The following is a 14,742-nucleotide window of genomic DNA, read 5'->3' on the forward strand; positions in this document are numbered from 1 at the left end:
TTAAGTTTGTTAATAATACAATAAATACTACAAGATTTTTTTAAATTTTTTGGGAATGAAAGTATATACACGAATATAAAAATATAATAAAATGCTGCTAAAATAAATAATTTGTTAATTTCTGAACGTATAAAAATACATAGCAGGCTATTAATTTCTGAAGGCGATGGTAAAGTTTCTAACCTAATATTGATTGGCAAAAATATCTATGCCATACGTTTTTTCTCACCTGGATGAAGTAACTACAAATGGGTATAATTTCGACTATATCTACGAATGTGATAAAATATTCTCAGCCGAATAAAAATCGTGTTGAATTGAAATATTTATATTTATAAACTGTTTGAAAATTAATATTAAAAAACAAAGTTTATGGTCCTGTGACTGATATTCCACATATCAGAATTCAGGAAAATGAGAAGAATATTGAGCAAGTGACCGAATTTAAGTATCTGTTAAACCAAAATTGGGACCCAAACAAGAGATTAGATGTAGAATAGAACAATGAAGAATAACCTTCCTAAAACTCAAAAAAATTCTCACAAATAAAAATCGAAACTTCAAACTAAGATACAGAATCCTAAAATATTATGTTTTGTCAGATCTTTTGTATGGTGTAAAACGTATTTACACCGTACACAACGTTTGTACGTACTGGAGATAAAAGGCAGGTTCCATGAATAAATTGGAAGCATTCGAGATGTGGCGCCTGAGGAAAATACTAAGAATATCATGGGCATACCAGATAAGAAATGAAGTTGTTCGACGAGTATAAATAGAAGATCGTGAACTTTCGAAGTAATGAAAGGTAGAAAATGATCATACTTCCAGCTTCTTTTTGAGGATAAATGGTTTTCAAGAACTTCAAAATGCTGTAATTGATAGAAGCGTATCATGGCGCCTACGCAAGAATTTGCAAAGCACTCGAAGTTGATAAATAGTACGACTACCAAACCTAAATTTTTTAAACTTTTGGTTGTTTATAACAATGGAAAAGTCTTTTCTCCAGAAAGTCAAAAGCATAACAAAATTAATGGTTGCTATTAGAGGATGATACTCTTTCGCGTAATGATGACATATTTTTTAGGAATAAGTACATATTAAGGCGATGTAGTCGGTGGCCAAACTTGCTTTATAACTTCTTAAAAAAAAAAAAAAAACAGATGACGCAACTAGTTTTTTTTTTATACAATGGCTTTTTGAAAGATCTGCATGTATGCACACTCGCAAAGGGAAATAAAAAAATAATTAGTTTACGGCGTCAATAACGACTTACCTGTCGGTTTTATTCATTGTAGATTGGGCCACCAATTTTTATATAAACACATGTTATTTTACCTTTCATAGAATGTCTTGGAGAAACTTATTGGTTGCGACACAGATACAATAGGTCTTTCGTCTGCACGAGAAATGCACGCAATACAAATAATTGTTGGTCAAACTCAAAATAAGTTAAAAAAAACGTTAAGAAAAATTTAATAAAAATAATTAAAAATGTATATATAACAAAAGTGCAAATTTAAGATTCTCCAGCATTATAATGCTTAATAAATCGAGCAGAAGGGTCTTTTACTCCCTCGACCCATCGCGGCATCCAATAGTATGGCAGAAACTTTTCTGCCAAGTTGGGATAACTTTTTTCAAAAACCTCTCTATAGTACAAGGCTTCTGTTGAGACAGGGCTGCAATGAGGATATTTTTTGGCTGCGTCATCTTTATCGAATGGCTCTTGTATACGTTTGGCGGCTATTTCTTGGAGGATCACAAAAAGGGATTTCTTTTTTGATGCCACGCCATCACTAAAAATAAAGAAATAAAAATCTTAAAAGATTCATTTACCATTAAAATAATTAAATTAAAAGTTTATTTATTTGTGAAGAATTTTTTTTGTAAAATAATTTTAATCAAAAAGATTAAGATTCTTAAAGCATTTAAGCAAAATACAAAACTTAATCTGAACTAATATAAACAAAGTTTGAACAATATACCACAAGATCCAATTTGAGATGAGTCTAGCAAATTCAATCTCCAAGAATTGTATTTGTCTTTAAAATATAGAGGTACATAATAATAAAAAAATTATGATAAAGTAGAACTACCAACCGACCATATAATTATTCCACAAGAGTTGTTTACATACAAGCCAAAATAAGGTAGCGGTTATATATTTTACTTTACAATAATATAAAATATTAGAAGTTAACATAAAATTTAATTTTGACATAATATATTATAACAAAACGTAATTAAGGATGACACTTCTGTCTGAAATATATTTAAATAAGAAGGAATACACTTTAATAACAGGAACACACTCTTTTTATTGACGTCAAATTACAAAACTTCAACCTGACACGCGTCGATTGTTGTTTAATTTTTGCTAAGGTAAATAACAAAACTTGTCCGAAAGACTGGTCCCTTTTAAAGACCCATTGAACTATTTGGAAATGTTTAAAAGTCTCTACATTGTTTTTGCCCATAAAGACCAATAATATCAAAAGAATACTGACAGTCCAAACAAGCAAGTATACAAAATCTAGAAAATTTAAACTAAAGTCAAGTGCAATGATATATTAGAATGGTCGCCCGTCAAAACACCAGCATTTTACTTGTCAAACAATGTAAATAGAAGGTGGATGACATTGTTTGGCAGGTGGAATGCTGGTGTTTTGACGGGTGACCATTCTAATATATCGTTGCACTGGACTTTACCAGGATTTAAAATAAAATAACCTAATATGGGGATACCATGGAACCCTCAAATAAGTTAAACTTTTAGAAACTAGATACTATAGGGGAAAATATTAAAATAAACATAACTAGAACTTAAACTAACATATAAAAATGCTTAAATAAACAAAATGTACTTTATCCTTTTTGCTTCTCCAGAAGAAGCAATTTGTTATACCTTTTGAAACGGTTCGACGACGTTTATTTTACATATAAATAAAGGGAGACAACTGCACATTTGTATTCCAAAATAAAAAAAAGATTTTAAGGAATTGCTGTTTTATGTAATCGAATACAATAAAAATTATTTTGAGTAAAATAAATATAGTCACGACCATTAAAAAGTGCTCTTAGATATGCTGGATTTCTGCTCTTTATTACCTTGTACACAAAACAAAAAAATGTGATATTGACATTTATTAAACATAAAATCGAATTATTATTTAAATATAGAGTGCTGTGGTTTCTTAAAATTATATCAAATGAAAAACACATGCATATATTTTGTAATTATTAAATAGAGAAATATTTGTTGTAATAGGATTGCATTGAGAATAATAAAATTGTTATTAAGTAGTTTATGCTATAACAAGTTTTTGTTAAATGTGCATTTGAAATGAGGGAATTATCAAAAAACATTTTTAAATTTTTCGCTCCGTCACTGGCACAGAGGTGTTATTTTTTTACATATTAATAGTGTCAAATAATTACTATTTTGCTATCATTCAGGTTTAAATTATCATTTTGTGCGTTTTACATTAAATCATGTCAGTGGATACAGTATACAATATGTCATATTTCCGTCTCATTTATGCGTGCTGTCTGTGAGTAGTCTGTGATACTGTAATAACTGTTTTATAAGTTTTACACTTTATCAAAGTTTAGGTTTTATTATAATTAATCAATACAATTTCTGACGGAGAGGATCTTTTTGTAGGAGCTTTCCGCTTTATCCAAACTAACCTTAGAATCAATTGTTCTCAAAACGATTTAGATGTTTTTTAATTACCTGGTAATGATCAAGTAAAGGTTAAGCCAATTATTTCATAAGTAGTTTTAAACGTAATGATGTTTTTTAAGCTCAAAAAACACTTAAAAAATAAGCCAGTTACCGATGTTTGAGGATCTAACCGAACGCTGATATCAACAATTACCTATGTGAGGCTAAAAACAAGCATGAGAATAATAATGTATGGATCAACTCCTTTAAAATTTATTACTGGGATAATAAATCCCACAAGAAACATAGTATAAACTAACGTATTGCTAGCTGCGCAAAATGTCTATTATATTATTTTCTTCTGCAGGTATGTACTTCGGTATTTATTTTGGTTCCAATTCTTATGTATGTTAAAATTATCAAGAGTATTATGGGGAATTTGGCTTTAGCTATGATTAAAAGAGCCCCAATTAAAATAATATGAATATTTAAATTAATTTATGTATTATGGTTTAAACTAAGATTAGTTAAATGTGTGAAATTTAATTATAATGTTAAAATACTAATAAGTTAGGCTTCTGAACAACATTTTTACTTTTTTTTACTAATGTTATTACATTATTACCGTTATTTTTATTGTATTTTTCTTTAGCATGAGAAGTATACCTTATGGAACACAACAATAATAAATTCGGTAATAATAAATATGATGTACGTTCATTGTGTTCTACCATCTTAACTTCTAACTTTGATGCATTTGCGGATGTGGTTGATTGGGAGCGTTATGATATTGTTAGATTAATTGATTTTCTTCTTCTTTCTTTTTTCTGTGTTTTAGATATGTCGGATCACTGCTGGTTTTCACTGAATTAAATTTACCCAAAACTAAACGAGAGATATATTATTAAACATACATAGATTATTCCCAGTTTAACTTTCAGGAATTTTTGAGGGCTTTATTTGATATTAGCTGGCATACTATGGAATCTATTTATGATTACGATGAGGTGGTTGATTTTTTTAATAATTTACTTGAATCAGACTTTGTATTAAGAGTTTATGTAATGTAAATTAGTTTAAATTGTATATATTTTTCCCATATTTTCGGTGAAATTTTTTTTGGAAATTATGAGAGCACGACGAAGTGTGCAGTGATAAAAATCACAAAAAAAAGAGTTCTAGATTTATCTTCTAGTGCGCAAACCCTTGATAGTCTCTTTCGAAGTCTTGAAGTTTGAAAGTCTTCGAATATTGAATAATTCATACTTATTGACACTTTGCCTCACGTCAGGGACAATATTCATTTTACTGGTGCCCGTTTGGTTTTACCTGAACCGAAAATTTGATAAAATTGGAACGGATCCCAAAGGCTTTTGCAAAACACTTCAAATGCTAAATATTAATGGTAGTCTTAAGGGTGACGACAAAATACTGGATGAAACTTTTTGTAATAAATTAAATGAATATTTTGTTAAAAGCGTACCTAAAGTAATAGATTCTACTTCTGTTGGCAGTGCAGTACAGTATATAGATCGGACAGTACCGGTACAGAGATATAGTGCTTTTTTCCCTGACACCTCTCCTGCAATAGTGGTAAGTCAGAGTTTCTTCTTACCATTGAATACTTTACAATTTATTTTTTTACATTCATTAAATGATTAGTATCCCTCACTACTAATCATTCAGAATAAATATCAAGATCCGGCTTCTGAATTAATTACAGTCCACTTCAAAGTTGCCAAGTGTGTGTTAGTGAAGTTACTGGATTTTTTTGAGGTTTTTATCTAAAATTTGGTTCTTAAAAAGTGATCATGGATTATCACTATGACTAAGATAACAAGATAAGTTTTTTAATTAAAAAATAAGTCAAAATGACCACATATATCGGTAAAATTAGTTAATTTATATCGGTGGATAATTGAAATAAGGTTATGTTGCATTTTCGCTGGTTGTATGAGTTTTACGTGGGTGTAAATAAAGTTGTCCTTTTGAAAGGACAATGGGCTAATGCGCAACATTTTTCTAGGCGAGATACGCCTGCTGATCTTCTTTCGTTATTAGAAGATGACGAGGACAACGTTAGATAACGTTCCCATTGTCCGAGCTACGTAAAGATATATTGTCAAAGAAGCATTATGATGACTTAAAGGAAAAATCTCGACGGCGATATGATTGATGAATTCACGTCTTGACGTTGAGTGGCCGATATCCCACGTGCCTCCAATAACCTCTCCCCACTTCAGTTATTCGAAAACTATTTCGATAAAAAAATAACAGACACTTTATATAGACATTAAATATAAAATATTTAATTTCCATAAAAATGCTTTTTATTAGATAAGTACCTTTACTCTAATGAAGTACGTTAAAAAACGCATAAAGGGTTCAAAACGGTAATATTGTTTATAATTTAAAGCATAATTTATTAATAATAAATGTTTATCATGTAAATATTTTTTGACGACGTCACTGGTAAAGATTACTTGTTTCGGTGGTATCTACAATGCGAACGGTGTGGCGATGTTGTTGCCTTTTTTTCTGATATAGGGACGTTATCTACATTTATTTAACTTAGAATGTTGACTTCTTTATAGAATATCTTATCATATTTTATGAATAGTATTATTTTGCGTCTGTCAAAATAATACTATTTTGATATCGTTTTTTTGCCATTTCTACATAAGCATTTGGCATCATTGCATCAGAGATGTTTTCAAGCAAACAAACGGCCCATCATAGTTCCACGGCAATACTAATTCCAGCCTTTCAATGTTCTAAGAATAGACATGTTTATTGATTGCAGTAATACCTACGCCGCAAGCAAAAATAGAAGATCCGATATCACAGCAGAGGAAATCAAAGTTTTTTTGGAATACTACTGATAAGTGGTTACACTTCAACTTCACGACGCAGAATGTTTTGGGAAAATTTTCCAGATTTTTCCAGAGAAAATTTGGATAAGGACGATAGATTTGCTAAGGTTCGAATTTTTTGTAATAAAATGAACAATCGATTTCTTGACTTTACCCTAATTGATGAGTTTCATTGTGTCAACGAAGTGTTTGAGAGTTTGTGTCTTACTGCGGAAAGCATAGCTGTAAACAGTGTATTAGAGGCAAGTCGTCGAGATATGTATATAAACTATGCGTCGGTGCTTCTGCTAGTGGATATATAACGTGGTATGAACCATATCAAGGTGCCAAATCCGAAATCAAGGATTGTTACAAAAACTTAGGGCTGGGGCCTTCTAATGTATTAGAGTACACCGATGTTTTACTTTCAAAACTTACTACCTTACAATATTTATTTTGATATATTTTTTACAATTCTACCTCTAATTGAAGCACTAACTGAGAAGGGAGGGTACGGACACTATAAGAAAAAATCTGCTTGCAAATTGCCAGTTGGCGTCTGATCAAGACCTCATGATAAATCGTGGCAATTTTGATTTCTGAGTGTCTAGTACATATGGCTTCAAATTACTATGGTGTACTCCCTTGAGACCAGGTTACCCGCTACTAGGTAATTTATCTCATGTATTTATATATGCCCACTGTCATTTTAATAGGACGTCCATTATTTACCAACTTATAGTTATAGGATACCATATTTATGGGAATTAAACATTTTTTTAGGTTATAATATTCTATTAGCAAGTGAACTTGCCAGAAATTCACTTAAATTTAAACAGAAAATTTTCTTGGGCATATCTGGGTTAAAAAACCTTTAATAATAACCTTTCGAAATATACCTGTTAAAAACAATAACACATTAACAATAGATATTAACTCAAACCGCCCGAGTTTTCAGGGCGAATTATGCAAATCAGACAGGCAGTAACTGTTCGCACACTCCTTTGACAAAATTCTCGGGCTCATGTGAGCGTGTCGAGAGCGGTGTCGCCATCCAATTGTTGGGCACATTTTCATCCATAAGGTTACGCATTTTCTCAAATATTCAATAATATATTGATATATCAACGTTTTAACTTAAGGATGGATCATGAATGTTGTTCATTTACCATCAATTTTAATACTTTATGGAATAAAATGCACTGACTGCCTGATGTTTAACTAATTATTGATTAATGATGTTCAGTTTACAAGAATAGTTTTGAAACAGATTTTTCTAATAATTTGATAAAATTCGCAAACCTTAAATAATTCTGCTCCTGAAGGACTGATTGACTAAAATATTTGATATTAAAATTTTTTGAAAATTGAAATTGATCGAATGAATTAGGAAAAATTATTGTTGTACGAAAAAAAGAAAATTTCAAAATTTCATTAAAAAGTATTTATGTGTAAATAATAAGTATAAAAAATAAGTATCCTGATTCTTCGATGTCTGAAATTAAGTCGGCACCATTTCTTTTTTTCTCCTACATTGCATAATACATAAGATACAAAGATTAAAGATAATGAGTAAATTTGCGCTTTTTTCCGCCGATTAACATAATGTTTAAACATCGCTTTTTTGTTTATTTAGCGTTCAAAAACTATTATTTGTAAGATCCTCTTTATAGTATAACACCAATCAAAAGCAATTTATTTTATTAAATACAAAAGGTCACATGACAGATATAAATAAGACAAATCGTTAATTTTCTCGATAAAACTTTCATATCCCCTTTTAAACTGACGTTAAAAATATACGAATTATAAACACTTCTCTTTTAATAAAGGATGCCATGGATAGTGTGGGAACTTTTATATCGATAACAAAACTCTTACTATTGCGTATCGATCGTAGTCTATCGGTGAGCCAAGCAACAAAAGTTAATAAAAAAAATTAAAGGTGAAATGTTTATATGTTGGAAGGTTAACAAGAGCTAACTAAACTTATTTTGATTATTAATTTTTAACATAATTTAAAAGTTTTATAAAGTATTTCTAAGGAAAATAACAAAAACAAGGAAATTTAAATTTATAAAGAAATTTTTGTGTTTAGCTATTCATCTGAATAAATCTGAAATCCAGGGTGTTTTTGTAACGAAGCATTTTGTTTTTGTTAATTAAAATATTTAAATTTTATTATATTTTCAAAATTACTTTAGATATTTAAGTAAAATTTGGCAGATTTAGTTAATAAAAATATAAATTTTTACGCAAAAATTATTATTTTACTTTCACCAGACGTGCGCACAATTTTATTGAAAGAAATTGTACGTCACTGATTTTATTTTAAATAAAAATGATTACCAGTGCTCCTCACTTAGTTTACAACAACAAATTACTATATTTTTTTTATTACTTATATTTTTAATACGTAATTTGCTTTAAAAAAATTAATTCATCAGGCAATTGGACCTATTTTTTTTTTAATTTTGAAATGTGACTGTTGAATGTGTTTCAAAAAAACATTCAAAGGTCATTTATTTTCAATATAATTATTATTAACATTGCGATTAATATTTTCTCTATTTAGGTATTAATCTAAACAATGTTGTTTTCTAACAAGTAATACGCAGATATTCATTTTTGTTACGGACCTTGTAATGGAAATGCGGAAGCGGTAGTTCGTGAATATTGTAGATGCTACCTTAATAGAAGAATTCCGGATTCTCGCGTTTTTATTAAAACTCATCAGAATTTTCGAAACTTTGGCCTGCGTGGTAACAATGAACAAAAAGAAAAGAAGAGAAACCGTCGAAATAATAGTTTAAATAATCGTATACTTCGCACTTTTGATAATAACAATCCTTGGTTAGCTCTCGCAAAGCAGCTCAGCATCACCAGATATCTAAGTCTAAAATACTACGAACACTACATGATGATCACAGACATACGTATTTCCTACAGCCGGTTCTGAATTTACATCTCGATGATGTGGAAAAAAGAATAATATTTTGCCAGTGGCTTTTAAGTGCGATGGAAGAAAATCCAAACTTTTTAATAAGATTCTTTGGATGGATGATTCCTTTTTTACGAGACGTGCTGATCTTAATCCGCTATACTATGACATATGGGATACTATTAAAGGTAAAGTTTACGCAAATATTATATTAACAAGGGAAGATCTAATTCTGATTCAGCAAACCTACAATGAGATACGGCAAAATCCTCAAGAAGTGTCAACTGCAGTGCATACGTTAGTTAGAAGGAAATGGTATTTTGTAGGTGTATTGATCAATTGTTAAAGAAAACTATTTGTTTCTCGCCAACTTGTCGAATTGAATTTAATTCATCTTCAGGGCTCTAAAATAAATAGAAAGAAAGGATGATGCTCCTAAAGCTGTGATTTTAAATGTCAAATTGTTCACGCTATTTTTCTGAATATTAGTAATGGCAAATTATACCTATAAAGAAATGGCAGAAATACATTTCGTATATGGCCTCGCCGATGGTAACGCAAAAGAAGCCAAACGTATTTATCAGGAAAGGTATCGGAATCGTGTCCTACCAGATAGCCGTATCTTTTCATATTTTCATCGTCGACTTAGGGAAACTGGTTGTTTCAAGAAAGCTACTCCGGAAGATAGACCTTGAACTGTCAGAACCCCTGAAATTGAGAACGCGGTGCTACAAGCAATCGAAGAACGCCCTGAGACGAGTACGAGGAAGATCGCTAGAACTCTGCATATTTGTCATCAAATTGTTTCGCGCATTTTGGTTGATTTTTTATTATACCCATACCATATTTTATGAGTACAGGCATTACTTCCCGAAGATTTTCCGCAACGAGTGAACTTTTGTCAGTGGTATCTGCAGAATATTATACTAAATCCGCAGTTTAAGTCACAGATTTTGTTCACAGACTACGCAAATTTTTCTCGGAACACTATTCAAAATTTTCACAACAGTCATTCGTGGGCAGAAGAAAATCCCTATGCCATAATATTTTCAACACCAATTTTCGGTAGGAATTATTAGGCCCATTTTTTCTACCAGGACGCCTTGATGGTCGGTCGTATTTACAGGTTCTCGAAGAAGAACTGCCTGAGCTTCTTGAAGATGTGCCACTTCTGTTAAGAAATCGAATGTGATACATACAGGATGATGCCCCTATTCATTTTAGTTTAATTGTCCCAAAACATTTAAATACCGTTTATCCGAATGGATGGATCGGTCGCGGAGGACCACAACAATGGCCAGCAAGATCCCCCAATCTCAATAGCTTAGATTTCTTTTTATGGGGGATATATAAGATAAAATATATTCTAGTCGTTCATTTAAGCATAAAATTAAATAAAACTCGTTTTTTTGCTCAAAAAAGAAAAAAAACATAATGGTATTTAACACCAACAACTTACTTTTTAAGACAACAGCTATTGCCATCATCGATGTTTATGTATAAAAACGTCATTAATTCATGCATAACTAGATAAAGAAAAATTTTACATTTAAAATCACAGCTCGTTGCCCATAGCAACGAGCAATCGAGCAATAAGAAACATGCATGGGCGACTCCGCGACTTCATTTGCGTTAAATAAAGACGCGTTACGGCATTTCTTTACTCCCATTTACTTTTTAAACGCATTAAAAACATGAGTATTTCTTAAATTATTTAAATTTTTCAACTTTTCATACTTCTTGTAATAAATCTGATCCATTAATTTACTTTATTGCATATATTTGATTATTGCAATCGACGAACAAACATTTTCATACTGCATCAGATTTTTAGGGAAGTAGAATTGTTTTTATTTTTTTTTTAAGTAAACCATACGTTGGACGAAAAAAACTAGGAGATCAAATTTGCTAACAAGTGATTGAGGATTTTAAAAATAATTTTTATTTTAATAAAAAGCAGTGGCGTAGTATTTTTTTCACTAAAAATATTCAATAGAAGACCTGTAGGGACGCCCCTGCAAAGAAGATATTTTTTTGCACATCAAAAAATGCGCCTTGATGCATAGAATACGTGTACAAAATTTCATAAAAATGGCTACAATATTGTTTAAGTTATGATTAAAAAACTGTTTTTTTTTAACTTTTAACACCCTGTATCTCAAAAGTTAAGAGGTTTAAGATACATGTTCATAGAAACTTTTTTTCTTAAAATGGGTCAAGGAATCACCCCCTTAAATATTAGCACGTCTTTAAGGAATACCCTGTATAAGAAAGCCATAGTGAGTAATAAAACTATAGTATACAGACAATACAGTCTGTCAGCTGTACAGACGTGTCTTAGCGATTTTATAAAAATCTTACCCGTTTCGAGATAATAGGGATGGGAAGTTTATAAATTGACACCCTGTATATGCGGTCTACGTGTTGCTAATTTCCGATAGCTTTTTTCCGAGATTTTCCAATTAAATTAACTATTTATTGTTGGACGTTTAAAGTCGACTTCATCTCGTCATCTAAAAAATCTGTATATACTTTTTACATAGCTTTTTTTTAGGAAAATATTGTATGATACGACTGGCAGACTACATTCACCGTATTTACATAGTGAATAGATTGATACGTAACAAGCTATTTATGTATATCCCACAGCAGGTTACCTGTTCCATCCACGAGGTACTAGACTAAAAGTAAAGTGTTTATAATTCGGTTATTTTCGGTTATCAGGCTATTAGTTCACAAGACCTTTTTTGTTTACGAGAATAATTACTTTCAATTGGTGTCATAATATACAGCCAGCAAGTTTAAAAACTTACATATTCAGTGTTAAAGAATTATTTTAAACGTTTTGAATTGAAGAAAGGATTTGTCAGAAAATACAAAGATGCATATTCAACAATTAACTTTCAAGTTCTTTGACGACAATTATTTATTGCATGTGTATTGATGTTATATATTATCAGTCTGTGAAAAAAGAGGATCAACCAAAAACTTAGAAAAACTGATAAAGAATATTTGCATAGTATTAAGTTGTGTAATCAGCTTTTAACCTTAATTAAACTATTATATACATGTATTATATTATATTATATGATTTGGATCAGCCTTGTAATTTCCGTCCCATTTCTATTTTGTTTACCCTCTCTAAGATAGATGAAAAACTTGCAAAAAGCAGAATTTTGTCCTTTTTACATCTTAATGGCATTTTGTCTGCAAATCAGTTTGGATTTCAAGCCGGTAAAGGGACTCGTGATGCTGTTTTTAGCTTTTTGGAGAGCGTCTATGTGTCCTTGAATTCTGGAGAGTCATTGGCGGCAGTGTTTTGTGATCTATCCAAAGCATTTGACTGTGTGGATCATGGAATACTATTATCTAAGCTCGATAAATATGGTTTTAGGGGCGTAGCGTTGCGATGGCTTGAGTCCTATCTATCAAATCGTACTCAGAAGGTTACAGTGTCTGGGCGTTTGTCTGCTTCTAGATCCCTAAAATGCGGCGTTCCCCAGTGTTGGGACCACTGTTATTTTTACTTTATGTGGATGACTTAAGTTCATTGAAACTGCAGGGCAAGGTGGTTCAGTTTGCTGATGATACCACCATACTATGGAGCCATAAAAATTCAGATTATATTAAGACTTGTATCCTTTAAGACCTTCAGATTTTATCAGGGTGGTGTGATTCCAACAGGCTCGTGTTTAATGTAAGAAAGACGTCTATTATGGGGTTTAAGTGCGATGTTCAGGGTCTGATGTTTGACGAAAATTTCCTCTTGCAGAATAAAGAGTGCTGCAAGTTCCTAGGAATTACCATTGATGGTCGCCTTCGGTTTGAAGATCATATTTTACATTTAGCTGGGAAATTATCTTCTGGATGTTTTGCAGTAAGAATGGCAAAACAAGAGCTGGGAGGGGTGGTTGCACGTTCAGTGTACTTTTCACTTATTGAATCTCATATTCGGTATGGCTTGCCTTTTTGGGGTTTAACCAATAAGGGGCTACTTAACATTGTCTTTGTTATTCAAAAAAAAGCAGTTAGATACCTGTGTTCTGCTAAGTTAAGAGATTCTTGCAAACCCCTCTTTATTTCTGAAAAAATCTCTTTTTTCACTCTTTATCTTAGAAACAGCTGCTCTTATTCACAAAATTCCCAAACTACCCTCTGACACTGGCCATTTGACTCGTCGTGTAAATGATGTTCCCCTATCTATTCCTACGTCTTCCCTTACCAAAAACTCATTAATTTACATTAGTAAAAAAATTTACAATCTTGTTCCTCTATGTGTTAGACATATATCGGATGTTAAGAAATTTAAAAGAGAATTAAAGACGCTTAGTCAATACTAAGGCATATTATAACCTGGATGACTTTTTTAATGATAGGTTTAGTAGTAATTGATTGTTTTATTTATTTATCTTTAATTCAAGTATGTTCAAAAAGTTTTGTCTTCTTGTGCTTAATTTTGTTCATTGTTTTGTCAATTTTTGAAATTGTATTTTTGTTTTGTTTTTTTAGCTTGTAGGATGCTTGTACACAAGATTATTCTTACATAATATAGCACATTTTCTTTCTTTCTTTCTTTCTAAGCAATTAAGTATCTCCTATAAAAAAAAACGAATTTTAAAAAGGTCTAAGAAACTAAAAAGATTTATTATAAGAATATATAATAAGAAATTCATAAAAGGTAGGCCTGACTTTAGTTTAGGGTAACTAAGAATAAGTTTAAAAACAGTAGGTTTGAGGTTTATTCACAAATGCATAGGATGGAAAAGACTCTTGATAATAAAAAGCTATATAATGTACATATATTAATTTGTTTCTGACAAACAGTACTATATAGGTATTTAATACAAAGTTTAAAAAGTCGTAGTTTGGTTGCTTAATTTTTAAAAAAATGTGAAAATTGCAAAAAGTCATTGTAATAGAAACTTTTTTCCGTATTTTTAGTGGAAAATGACTACCTGTATACATAAAGATATATACATATATGCCTTTTCCAGCATGCTCTATATGTATATATGGCCCTGAAGGTATAGTGAATAAAGATGGCGAAATAATATTTTGCCAAGTATTTTTTTCTACATAAAACAAACTTTACTTATATCGACTAAGACAAACCATAAGAGTGGCTAATTAAAACAGTGAATAAAAAGAGTGCGTTTATATTAAAGCATAAAGTTTAAATTGTAGCCACTCAAAAATTAATAATTTTTTTAGCATTTTTCTTCTGAACGCCTTGTAGCGTTTTACTTTTCTATTTCTTATGTTCACTAACGCTCCATTGA

The 14,742-nt window shown here is 30.9% G+C and overlaps 1 protein-coding gene across 1 annotated transcript in view; it reads right to left on the reverse strand.

The window, feature by feature from the left end:
* Positions 1-1,460: 1,460 nt before the first annotated feature.
* LOC126743719 (asparagine synthetase [glutamine-hydrolyzing]) overlaps positions 1,461-14,742 on the reverse strand; it is a 47,247-nt gene continuing 33,965 nt past the window's right edge. The window contains exon 10 of the mRNA XM_050450933.1: positions 1,461-1,799. Within this exon, the coding sequence (XP_050306890.1) occupies positions 1,520-1,799 (280 nt within the window). The 3' untranslated portion in view covers positions 1,461-1,519. The remainder of the gene's footprint in view (positions 1,800-14,742) is intronic.

The sequence above is a fragment of the Anthonomus grandis genome, chromosome 13, assembly GCF_022605725.1.
Source record: "Anthonomus grandis grandis chromosome 13, icAntGran1.3, whole genome shotgun sequence".
In the NCBI taxonomy this organism is placed as follows: domain Eukaryota; kingdom Metazoa; phylum Arthropoda; class Insecta; order Coleoptera; family Curculionidae; genus Anthonomus; species Anthonomus grandis.